At 48.3% G+C, this 25,064-nt stretch overlaps 1 protein-coding gene across 1 annotated transcript; it reads right to left on the bottom strand.

Moving 5' to 3' along the window:
* Positions 1-10: 10 nt before the first annotated feature.
* Positions 11-24,862, bottom strand: SDC1 (syndecan 1). Its single transcript, XM_057390451.1, has 5 exons — positions 24,527-24,862; positions 4,341-4,422; positions 2,802-3,295; positions 2,457-2,586; positions 11-1,946 (listed from the first exon to the last, which is right to left on the bottom strand). The coding sequence occupies exons 1-5, from the start codon at positions 24,581-24,583 to the stop codon at positions 1,780-1,782; spliced, it is 930 nt and encodes a 309-aa protein (XP_057246434.1). The 5' UTR covers positions 24,584-24,862; the 3' UTR covers positions 11-1,779.
* Between the last annotated feature and the right edge of the window lie 202 nt (positions 24,863-25,064).

The raw sequence follows: 25,064 nt of genomic DNA, 5'->3' as shown, positions 1-25,064 counted from the left end.
AAAACCCAAAACAAAAAAAACAACTGAAAACAAAACATCCCTAACAAAAAAAACATAATGGTCGTTGCAGTTTTACTTAAAAAAACCAGATAGCTACACATATGCACAAGTTCTCCATGTGCATGAAGAAGAGTATGGAATCAAGACATTTTGGGTTTTTTTCCTTGTGTTTGCAGAGAAGGCACCAATTTTAGCTGCATGGCAGCTCAGGAGTGTTTTATTCTTCATTTAAATTACACAGGTTTTTAAGTTTGACTGTTAACATGCAACATTTGTACCAACTGTTGCAATATAATCCAATATACTCCAATCATTCCCTCTGGCTCAACAGCACAAATATTTACATCAGTTGTAAACACTCCTCCACCCACCCCATACCTTCTGCACTGAGTGACGAGGAACTGAAGTGGCAAGAAGCGACCCAAAGGCAGAGCAGAAGTAAGGCTTGTACAGAACACCACATTTGTGTTCCCTCGGTCTGAGATACTCTGGAGAACTCCAGACCCCCAAGGAGGCATCAGTGCCTGACATCTGACAGCACACTGACCACACACAGCTTCAGGCACCCACACTTTGCTCAGGAGATGCTTTTTGGCCCTTACTGGTGTGACATCCCTGGAGTGGCTTCTCTCCAAAGTGCAGGAAGAGCTTCTGAGGAGCCGCTCTGGAGTGGCGAGAGTCAAGCACACCAACTGCTGTGTCTGTTTAAGGCCACCTACACTCAGCCTTCCCCAGGYTCTTTTCAGATGCTTCTCTACTCCTTAGCTGCATTGCTGACATGCTGCTCGCCCCCTCCCAGCCCWGTGTGCCCAGGCACCCTGTGGCACAGAGGGCAGAGCATGTTCCACACAGCCACAGTGAGCAGAGGTGCTACAACGCGCCCCCGTCACCCTGCATCACACAGGAGCACGGGCTAAGGTCACCTACAGCAGGACAGCCCAGCCTCCACTCAGTGCCTGGGAAAGGGAATGGCTGAGATGAGACTGCTTGGAAAAATCTGCTTCTTACCTAAGCCTTGCAAGAGAGAGAGAGAGAGTAGTTAGATAGTCCAACTCTATCGGTAAGATTAACTCTCCACTTAGTTTTGGGATTCTTGGGGTTTGTTTTGTGCTAATGTATTTACCAACTGCTCGGGAGCTGGTTCTGAGTATGGGATAATGCTTCCAAAATATAAGTTATTTCAAACCACATGACATCATTTTTTGCCCTGCCCCTCACACCTCCTTTCRCTAGAAATCAAGTTCAGGTTGATGTTTCATAGGCATTAAGTGCTCCAAATACAGCTGTCAGAAAGAGCTAGAGGACTGCAGTGTMCCAAATGTCTGCCCAGAACAGCCACTTGTTACACTCAAAACATATCTATGRGTTAAATAGGAAGGATCCCTGCTATACAGAATTTGAGCACTGGTAATTGTTTATTCTTGCTAGCCCTTTCCCTAAATATCAAAGAGTTTTACACATACAGTGCTCCCTTATCTTCTCCCCACCGCCCGTCCCAGCAGTCTTTAGATAAACCAAAGTGAGTTTAGGAACTTGCAGTCCCACTTCTGTTAAAAAAAATAATAATAATAAAAAAAAAAAGTTGTGCAAGAAAGCAGGGAATGTTCAATGAATCCAGATCTATTTTGTAGTTATAAAATTTCCAATGGCAAAGTGGTAAGGGCAAATAACCCAATGATCATATGGCTTAAGTTTAATGCAAAGCACACTAGGAGGTCCACGTGCAGGGAGAGAAGAGTCCAAGAAAGATGGAATAAGAAGTGTCCTGAAGATCAGTGTTTATGCATAGAATTCCTCTTGTTTGTGTGGTTTTTGGTATCCTCCGTTAGACTGTTTTGGTTCATCCAGTGAATAGCTGCCTTCATCTTTTTTCTTCATTCTGTACAGCATAAATGCAACTAGAAACACAGCAAACACCAAGCCTACAAGTCCTCCAGCAATAACACCTGGAAAGGAAGAAAAAGACACAGATTACTCCAGATGCCATACCATACTATGATTTTAAATTCCAGACTATTCCTCATCTGTTCCCAAAGGAATTAATTTGCCCTTTGCCCCCTCCCAAASCAGTGCCCCTGCCATTGCTCAAATACACCAGCCAGTCCCAGGGACACAGACATCCCACTGGGCCATGCTGCAAAGCACACAAGGCTATGGTGTTCAACCCTGGGAATTTGACTGAGGCAGCASAGAAATCTTACTGTAATTTTTCAGAGTAGTGAAGGAGTAGGTTTAGACAAAGTTGCAGATAAAGCAGTCACTGCAGCTGCTATTACCAGACTAATATTCGCCCCGTTAGGGTTTTGAACASAAAATCATCACCCTCATTTCAGAGGTCTAACATAAAACATTGGCTTCCATGCTCAGRGATGTATTTGCAGAACTGCAGCTTCTGCTGCCTGGAGGCTTCTCCAGGAATCTGCTTTCACCAATGAGAAATCCAGAATGTCTGGTACCTCCAAGGACTTCTTTCCTGTCCATAATTCCCGAGGCTCCTGCTGCTTTGGCATTCCTCTCAAAGTCAGCCAGTACTTCTGAGTTCTGCGTGGGGRCCAAATCCTCGTCCTTAGTCAAGATGAAGTCTCCCTGTTGGGACATACAAGGCAGGTTATTCACRTTTCTCATCATGTCTGTTTTTGGAGACTTTCCTTGTTTTTGCCTCATCTAAAACCTTCCACCAACATAACCCACCAAATCAATCATTGTTTTTGACAAATTAACACCCTTTCCTGCCAAACCAGCCTCCTGCATGCTATTAAAGCCATCTCCCTGGAAAGGGTGTCAGAACTATTGGTCCTCACCGGGTCTCCAGAGCCATCTTCAGAAACCTCCTCACGTGTAGGAACGACCTCCTCCGGAGCTATCGCTGCGGGGGTGGCAGCGATGTCACCCTCATGATGGGCAGTAGAGCGGGGCTCGGGCACATCCTTGGTGTCTGGCACAGCAGAGCTGGGCATTTCAGGTTCAAGCTCGTGCACCACAGCTGAGGCTTCTGAAGGAGTTACATGARCCACAGAAGGGAAGTGAGCAGTGGGGCTTCTCGCTGTTGTTGTGACCGTGTGGCTTGTTGGTCTCCCATCAGGTGAGCCCAGGATGGGGCCTTCGTCCTTCACAGCTACAACTGGCTCCTCTGTCACCAGATTACTGGTTGTAGAGGGAGATGGTGCTTCCTTTTCAGTTCGGCTCTCAATCCCAGGAAGTGGCTGTTCACTGAAATCCACTGGTGTTGCTGGTGCTGAGGAATTAGTCAGTCCTCCTGGGGTTCTCCAGGTGCGAGACTGGTCAGTCAGGGGACCTGCAAAACCAACAAAAAAAAGCATTATCCTTGGCCAGTTTAGAGACCTATTAATAGTATCTTCAGGACACTGTTCTAAGGAGGATGCCTAACCTGCATAGCCAATTTTCATAATAACAGCAGTCCAGTTTGTAATTCCTCATCTTTTTCAGTGGAATAAGGAAAGGACAGACCAATRTGCTATTCAGCAATACTCTGTTAGTCATCCTCTACTCCCCAAGGCAAAAGTGCCTGTCTATTTGTAGTGATGTTGACAAGGGAAATCTGCTTTCAGTACACTGGTTCCTCAGGGTGATTATCTGAGTCTTTTTCCATATAAACACTTTTATTTGATTCAGAGCAGTCACACCTTCAGTCTCTACCACATTTGGCACTGATTTCAGGGTCTTTATTTCTGCAGAGTTTAATCTGAAATACAAGCCTGTGGCTGGAAGGAAGCAGCAGGATACCATGCTTTGGCTTTCAATGGGTTGCTCTTTTCTCACTARCAGCCCCTCAACCTCAGCTCTGAACACCAAAAGGTCTTTCTCATGCAGTTCAGCAAGCACTTTGACAGACTTTTCTCCCTACCCTAAACCCCCTTTATCACTTATAAAAAATCACAGCCCATGGGAACATGCACCTCTGATGACAGATAAAGTCTGCACTTGATACATTTTCGCAGGCTGGGGCTTACACACCCTCAAACATTATCTGCTACCAGCTCATAAATGCCCTGGTTATGATTTTAATTCCCCACAAGTAAAGAATCTCTCCAATTTCATAACATTCTTCACACAGCATCTCACATTAGCAGCTGCATGKAATCTACCTCTGCATCTGCTCCCTTTCAGGTCTCCTACAGCTCATTTCCTACTAATTGTTAKTATCTCAAGGAGTACAAGATTAATAGATGAGGCTCTTTCTCTCTTCCCAGCTCTCATATTCTGGGATGGGGGTGTGTGTATGGATTCCTCCCTCTCCCTTCACCTGGGTGTTCATGGAAATCTCAATTGCCACATTCCAGAAGGATCAAGCACYAACAGTGCAAGTGCTAATAACTCACCTGCACCTGAACCTGAGAATGTGTCATCTTCATCACCAGATGAATCAAGGTCRTCAGGGGGAAGGTTCAGATTTGTAGTTTGCTTTAAAGAGAAGAGCAAAAAGATGTGTCAGTAGTGAGATTAAAGCTGCTTGCACAGCTTCCTCTCAGGGCTCATGTAGGTCGCACGAATTTTCCTTGTTCAGATTGCACTTTTCAACTTCCTTCAGTCCTGCCCCGTACCCAAAAGAGTCCCAGTGATTACTCTGGTGCTGGAAATGTCAGTCTTGCTGTCTCCCTTGTCTGCGCTGCTTCCAGGCTGCACTTGCTTTGGGAAGGAAGAAAGCAAGGAATCCATTGAGTGCTGCATCCTGGCAGCAGGCAATGCTCAGTCCTTACCAGCCTGTTTTGGGTGCTGGCTGCTCGTGTCTTCCCTATCTACCAACCACTCCATCTGCAAATCCCTGCATCAATTCTGAAGAGCAGAAACCCAAGGGAGGAAAAGCAGTTTGTCTTCCTTCGCTTTCTGACTCAAACACTGTTCACATATCTGGAACTACAGCACCTAGCTGGAAGGAGAATCAAAGCCCCTTTTTATTAAGTGTGGGCACTCAAAATAAGTCCAGAGAAAGAAACCAGCCTTCCCTGTCAGAGCATAAGCCCTAAACTTTCTCCATGTACACTCCAAAGAGTACACTAACCAGCACAGAAATCCATCTGCTGAAACAAGAGGCAGAACCCCTGTTCTGTGGCACTTGTTTGTCACAGCACACAACATTCAAAGCTGTTCAGGCTCTCCAAAAATGACAACACTCTTAGTGTTTACTAATTTACTAATTACAGAGTGATTACTTCATGCACTTTGTTGGYCTGTGCTGTAAACACTCACTGCTCCTATCAGTACAACATGCCTGGCTCTCAGCTCAGACCAGCCCAAGGTTTATTTCTGCAGAGCTGCCATTACCTAACCCGTCATTTCCCCTTCTTAGATTTCAAACCAAAGCCCTCTAAGTTACTTCTTCCAAATTTCATCTTTTTGACATCCAACTACATTCCCTGTTTTCACAAATTTTGACTCCTATTCCATTCTCAAGTTGCCTTTGTCAYCTTTTTCCACCACTGACATCCTCAAGTTTGGATGCCACATTGAATCATCCAAGCTGTGGAATCCCAGTGATCCCAAGGAGCGGAAGGTCTCATTTTATTATGCAAAAATAAGACATACATTGGACAACAGGACRTTCTTGTCAGCTTTGCAACCAGGCCCAATGCATTTCTCTAGCTTCCATTAACACAGCATCACTTAAAAATTAATATAACACTCATCTCACCCCAGGAAGAAGTTTGCCAGCCCTAGTATGTACTGACAAGCAATCCAGCTCTGTTGCTGTTTTATTAATGACAATGGATGTGTTTATTGGYCCTATCTCCTTTTCTTTCTTTCTAAGATACCAGGCTTATCCAGTTTTCTCTGCCATCCTTGATACCTTCCCCATTCCCCACACTTCCACAGAACAACTAGTTTCCAATGTTAATTAGCCCATTAGATTCCACCTCTTTGAAGACAAGGATCCAAGTGGCCACCAACCTATTCAGCCCCAAAGATCTTACACTTTCTAGGCAATTATTGTAGTTATATGACTTTTTTTTTTAAGTAACAAGAAAATAGGAACAGTATCCCCCTTATATGGACATTAATTTTTTTAGCACTTGCCTTCCCTACTGAAAATAAAACCCCAAAACCCCAAACCTTAAGCTTCTGCAAGCACATTTCTAGGGTGAATTGCCCTTCGATCTCTTGCTTAACTGCAAGCCATGAGGTAATTTGGATTTTTGGATTTGTCCCTGCTTGTTTGCACTGTGCTTTTGCACCCTTCCATGGAAAGTAGGTCAGATAAGTACTTCCCGTGTGTTTTCCTTCTTGTGTGGAAGGGCGGTGACTCACACAGGCTGAACTCACTACACTTCAAATATTAAAGAGTACGAACTGTTGGTGCATAAAGAATAAAGAAATTACAGCCAGGCTGCCCAAACTCGGCTCCCTTGCGCGCCCTTTCCAGTACACTCAGAGATAAGCGAGGCTTTGAAAATTGCACCATTTTTGATRATGGGGGTGTTGGGACCATTTTTCTCGCTCACTTCTCACACCAGCAGTGGCAAGCACAACCCTCTGTTCTTCCACTCAGCCTGACTGAGTGCAAAAGGAGAACATGCTGCTAAAGGTGAGGGTTGCATTCTCCTCCCAGGTGGAAGACTTCCCTGGAGCAGCTAGAAAGCAAACTCTCCAGCTTTTTATTGAAGTAAGGGACTACTGATACAGCTTAAGATTGTATCACCATACACCTTCAGCCAGGAATGAGAATACCTTCCCCTCAAACCTGAATATTCAGGGGYAGCTCATATGAATTTATAACAACACCTGGACAAACTGATTGTCTGCAGACCTCAACAACCCTCCTGAAAAGAGCACAGAATGTCAAGAAATAAAATGGCAACTCTTGATCCTGACTATTGAGCCTGCACCCCTTCCCCTTKTGGGATTAAAAGGTGAGACTGTTCATTCATGCCACATTTCCTTTTTTCATACCAAGTATGTCCAGCCCCTCTCCCCTTAYGCTTCTCCTCACACCTGAGCTCTGGGCCTCTTCACAGACTGCTGCAAGCTTTGCTTCTCCACAGCCTTTGTTATGTACCTGTTCTATTCCCAGTTTGATTTTGATATCTGAGCAGGGATAGTGAGGTCCTCCTCAGAGGAGCGAAACCCAGTGCAGCCCAGCCTAAACCAGTGGAGAGCCATGGTGTTCCTGTGTAGGATTGTCCGGAGCTGCTCAGCACCCACCCTGCAAACACCAAGGCAGACTCAAACCAGTCTGAGTGCCCTGAGTTTGGCTGCTACATTTAAGAGAATAACAGAAAACATGAATCAGGATCAGTAAACTCTGCTTTCCACAGTTTTATGAGAAATTAGTGAAGTTACATGTCCCAAAGAGTCCTGTCCCATGTCCCAGCTGCTCCTCTGGGAATTGTGGCACCCCCCTTTGACCAGGCAGTTTGAGGCTTGGGGTCCGAGAGGAACTTTCTTTGGCCCAAATCCTCGAGGCCAGTACAGGATTATGTACATGTGGATATCAGTCAGAATACCTACAAAGTGCTGTAACTTGGTRACATCATCCAATTTCACAACACACAAGCATTAAGGAACATTTGCCCACTTTACATAACTGGATGGTTATATAAGGAYTACATTTCTTGCTCCATAAATTACAGCTTCAATGGGCATAAGAGACAGTAACCTCCTCCATAAAATACCASTATGGCAGAAAGGCCATGTTTCTGTAATGATCTGCTCCTGAAGGATTTCAGACACAGCAGGGTTAGAAAACACTGACTCAGGACAGCGTCGGAAGGGACTGAACTAATTTGGGTTTGCATCAGGAAGACAGACCATGCTGTTTGAACAACAAACACCTCATGGTCAAGGCTTTTCCATGACCTTTCATCGAAGCTGAGTTACACCAATGGGAATGGTTTTGATTAGCCAAGAGGATTAAGGGCACAGAACACCAGGTTGTGCTATCATACAAAAGAGCTGAAAATAAATTCCAGCTTAAAACACGCTTACTCTACCTTTCAGTGCATCCCTTTAAAGGATCTCTTATAGTATCTCATGTACTAGTTAAAAAACATTTAAATTCTTACAGTGTACCGACAACATTTGCTTTTTTACCACTTAACAAGCTTGTATGCTTTTGTTGGGGTTTTTTTAGCAGTTCAGACAACTGGTTGGAAATACTTGTGCAGTCCTTTTGATTCACTGTCACTGAATTCAGTCACATGTGAGGGATAAAATTTTTAACAGTATTTTTGATATGCTTTTACCAGTTCTCATTAACCAGTGGAAGACCCCCTTCCCCAAGGATCAAAGCAGTCTGTTTAGGGGAAAACCCTGGGGTGAGTGTTAGCTTCTGCTCTTGCTGAGCACTGTATTGTTGCAGAACAATAGTTATTCAGTTCTGCTGGGACAACCAGAAAGCTGCTTAGTGGCATCTTCAATTTAATCAACAATGGGCCAGGCTTTCACAACTCATTAGCAATATTATTGGATCCAGAAGTCTGACAGACCAGACTTTTTTTTTTTTGAAGTATCATTTTTAACCATTCTTCAGTCTTCATCTTGGTCAGAGTCTCAAAACATGAGTATTTCTGTGCTTCTCCCATCAGCAGAGCTCCTTCCTGCTACAGCACAGATCTGAAGCGCTCTCATGAAGTGGAGATTTGTAGTTGATTAGTTGATCTAACCCTGCCCAAACCGGGAACCACATTTATTTAATTTGATACATGCAAAAGGAAAGAGCTTTTCTCAAATTGCTCTTKGAGGTAAGCAAAACCACTGGCTTTGCCACAAGCTGCTACAAGCCCTTAACTAGATTAAGGATGATTTGTATCCCACTCTTATTAATCCTAGTTAGTGATCTGCACTGTCAAAAACACTTGAAATCCTCCATTATCTGAATAAAGCTGTTACATTTGCACATTTATTTCTCCTAATAAATCCTTCTTACTCAGCTGAAAAGAAATGAGCTGTAATGAGCTCTCCCTACTCAAACTCCTCCCTAACCATCCTGTGAGAGTATTCCAACTGCATGGGAAGGAATACCAATGGTTTGCTCTTGTCTGAGAGATATACAAGATACAATTTGTCCTGTAATTTGGCTACAATAGAGYATCTAGGAAAATACTTTCACAAGGATTTGAACAGTTCCTAAATAAACTCAAACAGAAAGATTTTCTTCACCTTTTCCTATATACTGAAGAGTGGAAATGCTATCTGAGGCAGAGCAGCCTGAAGACCTTCTAACCTCAAAGTCATATTGGTATGAATGTGGGGGGAAGACAAAACCACCTGCTGAAGGAAACTTTATCTTTATTAAAMCTTGATATTCTGCAGTTAACAGCCCATGCACAATTAACTCCAATCCCAGATGTCCATGGTCTGGAGACAGCTTAAATGGTTAAGGGTGAAAAAAAAAATCCCAACAACAACAACAAAAAAAGCCATATATAAAAACCACCACCAGCATCCTCACCTATCCCCCTTCTCCTGCAGATATAGACTGCTGGAATTAAATAAATTTCCATAAATTCTGGAATAGCTGAAACAGATCTGAAGTTTTTATATGGCGAGTCAGGAGCAAGGCTTGCATCCAAGTCTGTTACATCAGAACTCAGCAGCCGTGTGGCACCACCTCACCTAAGCTCTCTTGCAGTTGTTTCTCCTGCTGCTCCACTGCTCTGAATAAACCCTGGTGCTGCTTGATGACCATGCAGGTTAATGAAGTATTTCTCTTTCTAGAAGAGCCAAAGATGCAGACCACCAGCAYAGGCCAAAGAGCACAAAGACAGCTGCAACCACCCCACAAACAGTCCACGGGCTGGACAGACTAGATTTAAGCTGTTTTTTAATCCCTGGCTAGTGTTCCAATCAAGGACTGCCTTGATAGCAGCAGGGCTGGAACTGGGTGTTCATTATGACCCCTTCCAACCTAAACCTTCCTATGATTCCATGAACTAAGCTGCCAGCACTTCTGACTTCCTAGCTGCCTCCCTGTTTCAGACAGTGGTGTTCCCCTGTGCCCTCAACAACCTTCCACCCATCAGTCTGTGTCACCTGGAGCAAGGCTGGCTCACAGGGTGTCCCTTCCAAAGGGAAAGGAAAGTGGAAAGTAGGATCCTTTTCCAAGTGGAAAATGCAGGATSCTCTTTTGCTCAGCAAGGCAAGCACCATTGTAGCAGCAAGGGGTAAGCAAGCCAGTTAATCTGGCTGCTTGTCTATCAGATCATTGTTAGGATAAAGAAATACGAAAAATCTTCGTTAACTGCATTCTCACTGGCCTCCTCTTGTATTTTTGGCTGGTGACTTGAGAGGGGAGCTACCTTTGAGGGAGAAGTCCCAGATCATCACACAGTAGCTTCCTCTTGGCACTCAGCTCTCAAAGGCAGCAAAACACCTTCCAAGAGCTGCTCAATATAGGATGAGACCTCTTGGGATTTATCCCACTATGGGCAGAACAAAACAGAGTGCAGACTGCCCTCTGTTCACCAGGCTTTGATGTTCCTTTCCTGTCAAGCTGTAGGAGCACRCCCCGATCCTTCACACAAGATGCAGTGGCCAAGGAAGAACATCCAGCTACTCCACACACAGCAGCCACAGCCCCAAAGCTTCCACAGGCTCCACACTATTGCCCAATCAGCGTTACATTTTCTCCTGAGTGTGACAGGGCARCTTTTTTAATTAAGCAGGGCAGAAACACAGCAATCAACATGCCAAGAGCCAAAATGAACCAGCCTGTCGCCATCAGGTTGAATTTCACATTGTGCAGCRGGGCCCTTTAAACTCCCACCTCCCACAAGAGCATGTCACTTCATGCTTCCTGGACCATCCCCTGCATGTCTGTTTGTGCACTCTCATGGTGAGCCTGATCAGGGAACTGGTCTTGTTAAATAAAACAAAAGAAAAGGGAAAAAAAAAAGAAAACTCAAACAACAAAGGAAGAAAAAAGGAGGATAAAATATCATGCAAAGAATTTTCCAGCAGGACCAGTTTCCCAAAGCTACTCAGTGCATGAATGCACAAGTGTTTGTGTTGGCAGAGGGCAGAGCGTGGCAGCCAGGGCTGCTGGAGCACTCACAGGCTCACAGCCGGCGTTCTGGGATGTTCTGGGATGCTGACACTCGCTCCCAGCCCGCCATGCATTATGGAAATGCACATCACCAGACTGCAGGCAACACGCAAATCACAGGCTGACTCAGAGGGCCACACAGGTTCATACAAAAATGAGCAAGGACAGGGACTGTGAGGAGAGCTCTCTTCTGCACTGTTTGCTCACGATGCATAATTTTTTGTTGGAAGGTCTGACAGCTTTTTGAGTCCTCCCAGTCCTCCTGGGTGTCGGAGCACACAGCAGCAAAGGCCAGACAGGTGTCCTGTTCAAACAGCAGCAGTTCTATTTTCATCCTGGGCCACCTGACCTTTGCGGGCAGCCCAGTGCAATTGCCATTTATTCCTGAACAAAAAGCACACTGCACATCCTTCAGCAGAGAGGGCTGAGCAAAGCTGGAGCCCCAGAGGGCTGTGGATTGCCCAGCAAGGGAGGCTCATGGCCATGCAGCAGTGACAGCACAGTGGCTGTGCACTGAGTGCTCTGATGCACTCCACTGCCTCTCCACTCCCTCTCAGCCTGGTCACTCCTYCAGCAGCACAGGAGAGTCACAGCCTGTGCTCCTGCTGCTGCACCTGGACCAYGTATCAAAGGAGTTAGTGCACCCTGCTTCACTCACAGCAGCCTGCTCCTTCCAGGTGAGCACAGCCCAGGACAAAGAATCTCACCGTAGGTCAGCACACCCACAGACACGGCACACAACAGGCACACAGCACCATCAGCAGCAGACTGTCACAATATGGCCAAAAGTGGGGTCCCTTTTGTCTCCCACGTTCAAGGCAGCCTGTGCTTTGAAGATGCAGTCTAATAAGAAAGCTCATTTCCCTGCAGCTAATCTCATGAGAAGCAGCCAGTTCAGTTTTATGTTATAAACCACTTTTCTTTAAAGATCCTTCCCTGCAGCTCTTTAACAGACTTGATAGTTCAGGCATTTGTTTCTTGAGCTAGCACAAGAAAGCCACAGCCGATGTATAAGCTCAAAGGGTTGTGCAAAGTAGGTGCAGCTCATTCATCCTGGGAAATTAATTTGAATCTACTTCAGCTGGCTTGAGATGAGCAGTGAGCTGCCTAAATCAAGACCAGGCAAACCTAGCTTGTCTTAAAACCCTCTGACTTAAAGTCACCAGCACTTCTTACTTCCAGTGTAGCAAAACCAGCAGAGATGATCCATTCTCACAGCAACAGCCACTTCATCTGCTTGTTTARAAAGGAACAGAAAAGAATTGCTTGGTTTCAGCTGAGGCTAGAGGTGGGCCACCTATCCCTGAAACCTAACAAAGTAAGGCTAACAGAGGGGAGCATGCTGGGGTGGTCAGAAAATCTTTATGAAGTGGAAACCCATCCAGCAGAGGACTCCAGCAGCCCAAACCCATTACCCACACATATAGGTCACTGTAACACAGATAAATGTGACCCTCTCACCAGCAGAAGAAATTAGAAGTGCAGTATCTAAATCCCTGCTGCCTCTTCCCCCTGCACACATGCAGGCCCTGCTGTGGAGTTCAGGCAGGTGAGGAAGAGCAATTCACCTCACACAAGGCAYCAGCAGCCACGGCCACTTTAAATAAGAGACTGGACTTTGCAGGGCTGCCTCCAGCACATATTAACACACTGAGCTTATCTCTTCAGCACCCTTAGACAATTAATCCAAACCAACTGACCTGTGGTGGATGCAAATTCCTTTCTTTGCCCCATCTCTTGACACCCACCCACCCTGTTTAGGGATCAGCACYGAGGACTGCCATTGGAGTTAAACTTGCTACAGAACCAGAGTTTCTGGCAAGTGCAACAGTGGGCTCCAAATTGCCTGGGTGCTCCTGAGCAGCATGTGTGGGCTGGAGCAGCCAGTCACCGCTCTCCAAACACCTGAGAAACCACCCAGCTCCCAGCAAAGCAGCCCAGCTGGCATTACAGCCCCGAGGCTGCTGAACCGAGTCCAAGGCTGGCTTTGAGGGAAGAGCTCTAAGTGGGGAGTGCTCCCATTTGGGACTGGCTTCTCCCAGCAGCCTGGGAGCCCCAAATGGTCAGTGTGRGGCCATCGTGCCAGGATGCCCAGAGGCTCAGCCCTGCCACACTGCAGCACAGAGCACATACCTGCAGCACACCAGTGCCAGGGCACGGCACAGCTCRGGCACCTCGGTCCCACAGCTGCTCTTGTCACCTTCAGCCACTTTGCTCTGGAAGTCCCAGCTCAGAAATCAGAGGAGTGGCTGTAGGAAAGCGAGATCTGGTGTATGGAATCTTGAGTGTGAGACGGGGCTGGTGGCACCCTGTACATCACTGCTGCCTCTCAGCAGCACCRGGAGCACACGTGTGCCTCTGCCTARGGCAGCCTGGAGACAGGGGCTGTGCAATTTGGCTGGTGGAACTACTCCCATCTCAAACGCGCTCCATACTGGCTTTTATGTGATCTGCAAACTACCACAAGCAATGCTGCAGCTGCACAAGTGCTCTGACCTGGCCCCAGAAGTCAAAACCCACCTCAGCACTATGCACACAGTGTTCTGAGGGGAAAGGAAGCTGTCCTGCTTCACCTGAGAAAGGGAAGCCAACATGCAGCCAGGAGCAACTRTCAGATGAGTAAATGCAACAGCCTTCAGTTTCCAGACAGATGCATAGGAAAAGACTCAGGTTCTTATCTCAAGGGTTTCCCTCTTCTCCACTTTGAACTCCAGCAATTACCCAATGGGAGATATGCCAAGGAGCCAGGAGACAAAGCTCTAAGATCTTCTTGAAGGATCATAGAAGCACTTTCAGTCTATCAGTGATACATACATGTTTCTAATTTGAGCAAATTGCTTGCAGTGCTACTCTAAATTAGTGAAATCCAAATTTCAGATAAAAATCCCTAGCTGGGATGTTGTTTAAACCTCAGGAGAAAGATGAACCCTCAACCCTGGAGTAACAAARGCCTCAGCTAAAGCCATTTATAAACTTAAAGGAAACTACTTAAACTTACAAATACTTGGCCTTGCAACAACAAAAAAGGTGACCAGGTGTTCCAGTTAGTTACAAAGAGTCACAGGGCAACTGCCCAGACAATATTTTATAAGAGGATATATCCTATAGCAACCGGATATGCACAGGACAACAAAAGTTACCTTCTGTTTGCCTACCCTTCGGTGACAGAAACAGCTGCCAGCTGCAAGGCTTGCTGTTATCGAACTCTGCTCTGTCTTCTCATCTGATCTGCTCACAGCTTACTTTACAGCACTTACATCAACTCCTTCAYATTGTGACAACAGTCCAGACCCCAGCCAAGACATGGCCTTCTTGATTGCTTTTGTAAATTCCACATTTTCTTCAGAGGGATGCACAATGAAGTTTCCAATGCTTGTGAAAATATCTTTTGCTAACAACACGTTCCCTTGAAATGCTCTGTTCCACCATAAGTTTCGCATTCAACCTCTCAGTTTCAGCATCACCACCAGCCCTTTCAACCACAGCCCCCACTGAAGAGCTGATGGATCAGGGAACYGGGAGCACCCCAAAAGAGCTGCCTGTCTCAAAGAGGCACCATCCCAGTCTCTGTCTGCCACGTGCACACCAGATGGTGGGACCAGGGACATCCCATATCCTGATCCTTTGGGGCTGTTACTGTCAGTCTGGTACAGAAGACTTGACTATTTGCGAGGGAGCTACAGAAGCAAGACTTGGGAGGCAAAATGAGCCAAGAGTTGGCATTCAGCAGTGTCCTTGTGATTCGGTCATAGCTAAGCTCTGGCCAGCTCTGAGGGACTCTGTCCTTGCTCAGCAGGGCTCACAGCAGTCAGCACCAGTCYCTTAACAAGGAAATTGTGAGTCTCAACCAACAGCCAGTGGCTGGACTCACACAGACCATGCAGGCAGCTTTACATTTTGGGTTTGCCCCAATGCAAGGCAGTTCCTGCATCCACGAACACACACTGAACCCARTGAACCTGTGGGTTCATTCCAAYTCAGTATATTCTATGATTCTTGTGTTCTTTTCATGTTTGTTTCTATGGCTCACCCCTGCCAGGCTGGATGTGATGAAATCAAGTCTCTCCCTAYATTACGAGGCGTGCAATCACATCTGTGTTATCCACAGGATCTCAGTGTTGACTAAGCTGAGGCTGTTCAAAATGCAGAAGTCATCACTGCTGACAGATGCAGTCACCGCCATGACGAAGCCATTCCCAAAATCACTGAGACATCTCCACCATGTGCAGGAGGCACATCTCAGATCGGGAATGCCCTGTTCCCCTATCCCAAGGGCACTCCAAGAGGCACTTCCAGCATCACCCCCTCATCCCACAATGGTGCYAGCAGCCCCTGAAGGCAAGCAGCACATGAGTTTCCTTGGAACAAGYAGCAGTAGGTCAGATGGACTTTGGGCACAGGCTGGAAGGACCACATTTCACTCAGTTATCCTAATGTAGAACAGTTCAAAAAGCATCAATTCCCTCTGAGAAATGTGCTTACAACCACTGGAGCACACAGGCAGTGACCTCCCCATAGGAAATGGCATGGATCGAGTTCACCGTGCTTCCTCCTAGGACACTAATGGTCTCTGTGCTCAGGATGACAAAAGCATTGCTAATCCTGCACATACTGCAAAGTTCTAACAGCACTTGCTTACTGGCAGCAATTGCCCCACTCACAGTTAAATTATGCAACAGCTCARTGAGATTATGAGAGCTGACTGGTGCACTTCCATGCTGAGTCACGAGGGTGTTGAAGTATCACTTCAGTGATGAAGCACCAAATGAAATCCTCCCATCAGAAACAGTCTTAAAAAAACCTGCTGCTGCAATCGTGCTCCAGTCACCTATTGTTCCACTCATTTAATTAATGGACATTTGGCATTTCTTGACCAAACACCTCCCAGATTCAACTGACTCTGACCTAGTCACCCAGTTACACTGCTTTGTACCACATCTGTACAGCAGAGCCCTGCAGAAGGGACTGTTACAGAGRCAGGATAAATCAGAGCTTCCCTTTCCAAGTTGTGCTTTCCTGCCTCATGTGGGCAACTGTAAGACTTTTAAAGTCACAATTTGGACATCCCTGTGTTTTACACATCCATACCGTGAAGAGACAAGACACCACTAATGCCACTGTTGATAGACTGACAGGCACCAAATCAATAAAACAGTGCTAGAATTGCAAGRCAAGGTGACTGCTTTACTGCCAAGTTACTTCTAGCACAGCAGGTCCCTCAGCTCAGACCAGCTTCTGTCAAGAAGTACCACTGGGACAGCCAAGATGCTGTGTAACAACAGATSAGACTTGTTAGACACTGTTCAAACACTAAGTTAAAGCTATTTCATAGATACAAATAAACTTCTGAATCTGCTTACTGACTACCAACTCTAGCCAGCACATCCCTCTGAATAAAGCAGAGCATGAAATGCTGAAGGACCACTTGATGGGTCCAGTCTAAAATCCCAGGCTGAACCCCTGGCAGGTACCAGCAGCATCACAACAAYACTGAATGCTGTCCCAGGTGTGCAGTGCTCACCTTTGCAATCCTCTGCTGATTGACTACACAGGATTTCTCACACAACTGTACTTGCTCATCTTGCTGAAGTATCCAAGGCAGGTTCAGTTTGCAACAAAYGAGTTGTGATCTTCTGTTGTGACCTTTCACTTTCTTTTACTGGATACTGCAGTTTTCACAGCTTCATAATATTCTGGGCCTGCAGCCAGAGACCCACTGGCTACATCATATTAGTACATGAAATAATATCAGAGAACATCCCCAGGCACCAGAACACAACCTAGACCATCAAATTATTAGAATGATTTATGGCATAGTTTCGAGCCTTGCCAACCAGTATGCTCCCAAATAAGCACAGCAAGGTTCTCAGCAGGTAGCCTGGTGAGGAGGGTGTGTTACAGAACAGGCCAGAAAATTACATTTCCTACACAATTGTGACTCTAGGTTTCAGTTGGCCACAGGACACYTTGTGTCTAATGTGCTTTACCGTACTGGGTTTGTGTGGCAAGATTTTGGTAGCAGGGGGACTACAGGGGTGGCTTMTTTAACAAGATAGAAMTTCCCCCGTGTCTGACAGAGCCAGTGCCAGCTRTCCAGGACAGACCCACTGCTGGCCAAGGCTCAGCCCATCTGTGACAGCAGCAGTGCCTCTGGGATAACACTGCTAAGAAGGGGAAAGAAGTTAATGCACAGGAGTAATTGCAGCCAGAGAAGAGAGGAGTGAGAATATGTGAGAGCAGCAGCCCTGCAGACTCAGGTCAGTGCAGGAGGTGCCAGAGCAGAGATTCCCCTGCAGCCCCTGGTGCAGCCATGGAGAGGCAGCTGTGACCCTGCAGCCCTTGGAGGGCACGGGGGAGCAGAGATTCACCTGCAGGGTGTGGGGACTCTCCAGACTGAAGGTCTCCTGTGGCACGGACTCCACACTGGAGAAGGGGAAGACTGTGAGGAATCCTCCCTCTGAGGAGGAAGGAACAGCAGAGACAATGTGTGATGAACTGACCACAGCCCCCATTCCCCATCCCCTTGAACTTCTGGGGGGARAAGTTGGAGAATTTGGATTAAAGTTAAGACAAGAAAAGGAGGGAAAAAATGGGAGTGAGGTATTTTTAAGAATTGGGTTTACTTCTCACTATCCTACTCCAATTTGATTGGTAATAAAKTCAATTAATTTTCCCAAGCTGAGTCTGTTTTGCCTGTGACCATCACTGCTGAGGGATCTCTCCCTGCCCTTATCTCAACCCACAAATCTTTTGCTGTATCTTCTCTCCCTGCCCAGCTGAGGAGGGCAGTGACAGAGCACCTTTTGGTGGCATCTGGTGCCCTGCCACAATCAACGCACCACATTTGCTTACAAACACCAGCATAGGAAGGTTTGGTGAATCTTTTTAGCCCCTTCTGGCTGCATGCTGGCTGGGGGGAGGGCATGCTGAGCATTTAGCACTTTTGAGTGCTGGAGTAATAACTTCTAATTATTCATAATCACATCTTCCAGCTTGTGTAGAAAGAAGCTCACGAGTGTTTYACAGCTCAGTGCAACTGCAGATGCAGACTGAGGAACTTTTTGCAGGTTAAACACTTCAGAGGGAGCCGGTGATGTTGGAGGATTAAGCCAGCAGCTTTCCTCTGCAGGCCATGAGTCAGTCGATGTGAGCACGATAGCAGAGCACTCCTTGCCACTGCCCAGACATGCCAGAGTCAGCCTCTTTTGTTCAGTGCTTTGTTCACTGATGGGAAAGTAGTCACGATCTAGATGATTCCTCGTTAGGACAGAAAGAGATTTAGAAGTCAAAGCCGTCTAGCTGCAGGCTGTTAGGCAAGTTTCGATGCAAGCCTCACCACCACTTTTCCAGTGCATGTAGGTGCCACTTACCTGCTGCCAGAGCCAGCGAGGTGGACAAATCTCGTTTGTCCATCAAATCTGCTGCGTGAGAGCCTCTATCGCAGTTTCATAAGCAACAGAGCACAGCAAGCCAATGAGGAATATCACATATATTAACATCTGTRATAAATATGAATTCAAGCAAGCTTTGTGGTTCCTCTAGGTTGGGCTTTTACCCATCAACTTCTTGACTGAAGAAAGCCTGGACTCTGTTCCTAAAGAAGATCCCTATTAGCTGGTCAATGGGATAACAGGTTCTCTCTTTTGCAGAGATGCTTTAGCAGAGACTGATATTTTGGTAGATCAGCAGGCTGCTCTGAGCTCCTGTGGTTGTGCAGAGCAAAGGCATGAAATCTCCCCAGTCACCATAATGGGGCCAGGGCACACAACCTCCCAACTCTGCCGCCAGCTGGGTAACAAACAGCACATGACAGGCACAGATATCCCTCTCTGTAGATACATACATACTTTTATTTGTATTTCTCCACTCCACTGGTCTCAAAGCACAGAATAAGGCAGTGTGGGATCCTGTTCTGGGACAGGAAAGAGCCAGGTAGGCTCTTCCTACAGCACTGCAGCTGCTGGCTCTGATCCCCAGGGAGCACACAAAGGCTCCCTACCAGCACAGCCACAGCAGCACCACTGCTACGACATGGAGCTTCACAAGAGCTCTCATCTGGAACTCGTTACATTAATCACTGCTTGCTCCTAGAAGGCAGAGTGGCTCCACTCACCCCTGCCCACCTCTGGCTTCAATCTACAGCCTGCTCCTCCACTAATCCCTGCGTGCAAGGGGCTGGACCAGAGCTGCTGCCTGGCTCTGACCAGGATGTGTACAGCCACCAGCATTAGAAACTAATTAGCAAGAGCTTTCCTGTGTGCAGAACAGGACAGTCATGGTCTGCAGTGCTGCCCAGAAAGCATTCAGCACGCTCCCCTCCAAGTGGAATGGAGTTCAAGTTTCCTTACACTTAAAAGAGGCAATAAGCTCCTCATCACGTGGCAGAGGCAGACAAAGGCAGCCCCCAATCTCCAGCTATGGCTTGCGTGTGCTCAGGTGATGGAGCCAGCGCACTCTGGGAGTTGATTGAACTGGCTGTACTTTTGCAGTTCTGGCTGACAGGAGTGTGTGCCTGGGACTGCCCACAGCCAAAAATCAAGACTGTCGGCCTTTGTTTCCATGACTAGCAGTCAAGACATTGGCATTACTGCACAGTTACACAGTGGAGTACAACAACACAAAGCTTCCATGGAAGGCAGGGTATCCATGAGTGTTTTAAGCTGGTTGGCAGGCAGCTTTCCCATCTGCTATATCAGCACCCTTGATTTAGTTGGGAGCCATTCTGCAAGAGCAATGCTGAAGACCTCTCAAGATATTAGAAAAGCCTGAATACCAAGAYACAAAATGAGTGGACATTAAAAGACAGCCATGTTGCAAAAATATGGGCTGTGGAGAAGAGAGTTCTGCCAGAGAGCACAGAAGCAAGACACAGATGGGAAGCAACACGAGYTCTTCAAGTGAAATGATCAATACCCCAAGGAGTTTCTAACTAGAAGCCTACAGGGAAAGCCATGACTTACAACAYCCCATGACTCAGTTGTAACTGCAGCTCCACTGACTCAACGGAAGTTCTGTTGCCAACTCCATCCAAATCCCACTAACACACTGGTTCCCATCCAGCAGAGCAAGCCTCACTGGTGAGACTGGTCTCAGCAGCAAGATACAAACATTACAGTCGAGGGTGGCAAGGAGCCCAAGCTAACAGACTCTGTTGGACACATGCCGGTTCCACAAGACCCAGAACGCCGACTGCAGCCAAGCGCTGCTTGAGAAACAGAGAGCTTGGGAAACCACCACATTAGCAGATGTTGCCCCACAAGAGTTGCTTGTAGGAGGTCCAATTGTTATCTCACCTCGAGGTGAGGCTTCACAGAGCTGTAACTTTTCCATCAGCATCCCCACCGTAGCAAGTGCGCTATGCCGGACTCCAGCCAGGCCAGAGAGGGCTCGCTGCTGTGGTGCACCAGCAGAGCAGTTCAAGGGCAGTACACTCACCAGCCCTGACTCAGAGACCTGTTAACAAAGCTGACAGCACTCCAAAGCAGGCACCACATGCTTTCTGCACTTAAGAGTATCTTCTCAGCTCGGAAGTGAACCTGTAGGAAACACCAGAAGTCCTCGCACTGTTGGTCAAAACAACTTCCCCACTGAAGGTTCACTGCCTGTATCAAAGTCTAGCGAGYAACAAAGGCTCCTCACATCTAATCCACAAATAAACAGTGTCTTTAAATACTACAGTGCTCTGATGCCTACTCAACAGCTCACAACCATCCCCTCAAACACATCCAYTTTTGTTTCTGCACACTTCAGAACGCTGGGAAAAACCCAACTACAGCCCCTAATTTCTTCCACAATCTTTAGCAGAGCAAGGCTACAGTTGCACTAGAACAGGAGAGAGCTGCTGTTCTAGCTAGCTGCTGATGTTTGCCACTGCTCTGCTRGTTCTTGAATAATACCTGTCCAGTCTGTTTGTTTATGGAGAGAGTTACCATAAAAGTTCCACAGATAAAAATCCATCACTTTGAGCTAAACTGCTCTCAGATAAAGGCACCAAAGTAAAGGTGTCTGTGCTCATCTTATAGGCAACATGAGAGCTGGCCAACAAAGCCCTGACAAAGCAACTCACCCCGGAGCAGACGTGCAGGGGCTGGTCAGATAATCGCTCTTTGGCTCCACTGATTACATCTCCCTGACTCTAATGAGGGCTTAAGCACCCAGCACACACAGACACCTACATTTAGGTGCCTTAGCATCAGCTGAACGCTGTCCTGAGGGACTAGGTGCCATTTGAACACAGCAAGCCCATCAATCTTCAGCTGTCATGGAGAGATGTATTAGACACCTTCTACTCTTTATTATCTCAAAGCTATTARGATGAAAATACTAACGCTGCAACACTGAAGCGCTGCAATTTTGTAATTGGCAGCACSTACCCAGGAAAAGGCCCTATCTTCTCTCTCCCAAGGAGCTCCCTACTCCTCCTCCAAAATCCCAGCTGCCCAAATGCCAGAGACAAGTGTGGAATGGCCCTCTSAGAGGTATTAGTGTGGTTCTTGGACACAGGAACCACTTCAAACAACGACAGGGTGAAATGTTAGTATACAGGCCACCTGGAGACGTCTGAGTAYTGGCAATGCAAAATACATACTTAAAATGGACTGATTTTGCTGCTAAAACAGCAGCCTACATTTCAGGTTTGTGCACTGACTTAATTTTAGAAGGCTTACAGGTTTCTTGCACTTGCTGTAACTTGTCTTGGGTTGTTAAGAGAGGATTGTTTGGTTTCCAGAAGTTTCAGAGTGCTGCCATTGAGAATGTTAGCTCTTCTCACCACTTGAAACCGAGAAACAGGGAACAAAGACTACAAAACTCACCGAAGCCCCCTTACACCATACAAACTCCAGCTCATTTGTCACTGCTCTAATCACAGCTGACCAGATACAGCAGTCACCATTTCATGGGGAGGTGGCCCCAAGAAGTGACTGTTCAGATGGAGAGCTCTGTTTCTAGCGCTCGATGAATATTGTCACACTGCTCTGTACATGGTATAGAAGAAAGTGTTTCCTCCTTATCCACTGCTTGCRTGTTTAACAAGCAAGATAGACTACCTAATTTCTTCTAATTAGYTTACCTTCAGATAGGAATGACATCACCCTTGGAAAAAAGTTTAGCCTGCTCTGCTAAGCTTGTGTCAATCACCAGCATGCGCCTGCACCAGATGAAACAATCAAACCYTGCTTCCCCTCATGATACAGGCTGGATTGCCCACTGCCCTCTTGCAGCAGGATGTGCATCTTGGCTCGGTTGATTTCATGGCAGTGTTATACTGTGTAAAAGTTTCCATTTGAGAGAACAACACGGTTAAGATGTTAAGATCTATCAGCCTTGTTACTTCAAGGAAGTCCATGCCCCCTTCATAACAAGAGAAGACAATTACTCTCATAAAAGGGTGTTTTGAGCAATAAAGTGTCACCCTGAAGGAGACCAGGAACCTCCCCAATCACTCCTGCAGGTAAAGTACTCAGGAAGGAAACAACTATTGTTTGGCCACTTTCTTGCTCCTGTTTATCATTCCACTGACAATATATGCACAGATGACTCGAGTTACACAGCAAGAGCCAAGGGCCAAGGCGTGTGCCAGCAGCAGTGGCACCCTTCCCCATGACCAGAGCACCAAGAACCCAACACAACCAYGGCAATGCACACAGCATTGGCAGATTCAAAGCACTGTGCAAGGTCACTGTAACCAACACAAGAGATTTTTGGCCACTTGATGCAAAATCTTAATTATTCCAGATGCGTGGGAAAGGCAGATTAGTCCCTGTCACTGACATTTTGACATGAGGGAAAAAAAGCTGTGTGATCACCAGAAGGGAAACAGCCTCAGTGCTGAGTCATSCTGGAGAGCCCCGAGGACTTCTGCTCCTCCATGTGCACACCCTGGAAACCCCTCCATCTGCAGTGCCACCCAGGCCTGGGCATCTCTGGGCACAGGAAAACTCCAGACAAGCATCATTTACTTCATGTCTTTATCATTTCTGGCAAGGAATATTTATCACAGGGGAATTTTATCCATGTACAGTACAGAGGCTGCAAGTTAACTGCAGTTTTTCCACTTTATTAAGCAGAAGCTTACTCAGAAGCTGAGAGCAGAGCCCTCCTCCCATGGAACAGTGCTGCCTACACTCACATGTTTGTAATTTTTAGCTATCTCATAACGACTCACTGCCATGTGGRCTATGAGGGTCCATGTCCAGAGCTACAGGCAAAGTTCACAGAACGGTATAGCAAAAACAGAGGTATTTTGAGCAGCTCAGATCCCACTGTGCACTTTGTTCTGCCACTCCTTATCCGATTGGTGCTGCAATTCATCGCTAGTCAAGTTTTAAACCGACTGCTCCATTTCAGAAACAAAAACCGCGCCACTTTAGACTGATAGCCCTGCCTGCTCACACACTACCTCACTCTCCATTTTAAACATCTAACCCATCCAAAGGCAAAGACTTCACAAACGGTGTACACTCAGGTCCGGTGGGGGCACATGGGGAGCAGGGAGGTGCGTGTCCCTCATCTCAGACGGAAGGGATGGGATTGGGGCTTTGTGCCACAAGGCTTTGTGCTCCTGCCCCGCACCTCGACCGCACACAGGGCTCGCCCAGGCTGCAGCAGAGCTGGAGCAGCGAGCACGGCACTCACACCGCTGCGGAGCCAGGGTTCCGCCGAAAGGCGCTCGCAGGCGGGCCGGSAGCGGGAGCGGGAGCAGAGCCATCCCCTGTCCGCGGATGACACCTGGCGGCTGCTGCCGCGGGACCAGGGCTCCCCAGGGCTCAGGGCTGCCCCGAGAGCTGCTCCCGGGACACGGCAGCCGGGACAGGCCTCGCTGCCGCGGGGTCACCGCGCTCCGGGGAGCGGGGCCAGCTCCGAGCACCGGCACCGGGGCMGCCGTGCGCCCGGCCGGACACCAGAACCTCGTTTCAATGGGCACAAAGCAGAGTCCGGGTGTACCCTGCACTGGGCTGGGGCTCTCGGGCACAAAGGCGGCGGGGAGCTGTGCCGGGGCACGGCAGGAGMGCCCCCGCTTCAGGAGTGACCCGTGACTTCGGCCACGGCCGAACCACAAAGGGCCGCATGCCAGCGCTGCCCCGGACCCGCCGCTCAGCGACAGCCGCAGGAACGGCGGCAGCATCCCACCCCCCCGGCCCCTCCCCGGGCACACCGAGGGGTCCCGCGGCCGGCGGGGGCAGCGGGGAGCGCCGTCCGCCCGCCCCACGGCGCCCCGGGGCGGAGCCGCCGGCAGGTCGGGAGCCGCCGCGGCGGGTCTGGTTTGAATTAAGGCAGCCGGGGCAGCCGGGCTGGAGCCCGCCGCCAGCACAAAGGCCACCGCAGCCCTCCGCCCGGGCAGGGCTGGGCACCACTGCGCTCCCCCGCGGGAACCCGTCGAAGCGGGGAGCCGGGCGGTCCCCCCAGCTCAGCCCTGCCCTGCCCGGCTCCCCCTGCCCCGGCCCGGCCCCGCCGCCCCGGCCCCGCACCGCGCCCGGGCCCCGCCGCCCCACGTGCGCCGCGCCCGCCCCGCTCCGCCGGGCTCACCGGGACAGCAGCCTGGAAGCAAAGGGCCACCAGCCACACGGCCACCACGTTTATCATCCTTCCTCCTCGCCGGGCCTCGGGAGCGCGCAGCTTGCTCTTGCTCTTGCTCCTGCTTCCCGCCGTCTCCGCCGCCGCTCTTACTCCGCTCCTCTTAGAATTGTTTCAAGCAGCTGCGGCTTTGCTCCCTTTCCTGTTTAGTTGTTTGTTTGCTTTTTAAATTCCCTCTTTTTTTCCCCCACTTCACACGCCGCCGAATCAACCTCCCAGCAGCGCTCTGCGATGGCGAGGAGTTGAACTCTGTCTTTTAATGAACCCCTGCAACAACCTTCACCTTACGGCCACCCCCCTGCCGGCCCCGCCTCCGCTCCCCTCCCCTCGGCTCAGCCCGGCTCGCCCTGCCCTGCCCCACCGCCCGCCCCCGCTTCCTGCCGCCGCGGTACCTGCGTCGGTGCCCCCTCCCCGGCCGCTCTCCCCCGCTCCCCGGCCCGTCCTCCGGCCGCCGCCGCTTTCCTTCCACTGCATTCCCACATTTCCTCTC

Source organism: Malurus melanocephalus, unplaced genomic scaffold (genome assembly GCF_030028575.1).
Source record: "Malurus melanocephalus ecotype Western Australia unplaced genomic scaffold, MMel_1.1 scaffold_26, whole genome shotgun sequence".
In the NCBI taxonomy this organism is placed as follows: Eukaryota; Metazoa; Chordata; class Aves; order Passeriformes; family Maluridae; genus Malurus; species Malurus melanocephalus.
Note: the sequence above shows the minus strand (reverse complement) of the source record. Positions and strands in the feature narration are given on the sequence as shown.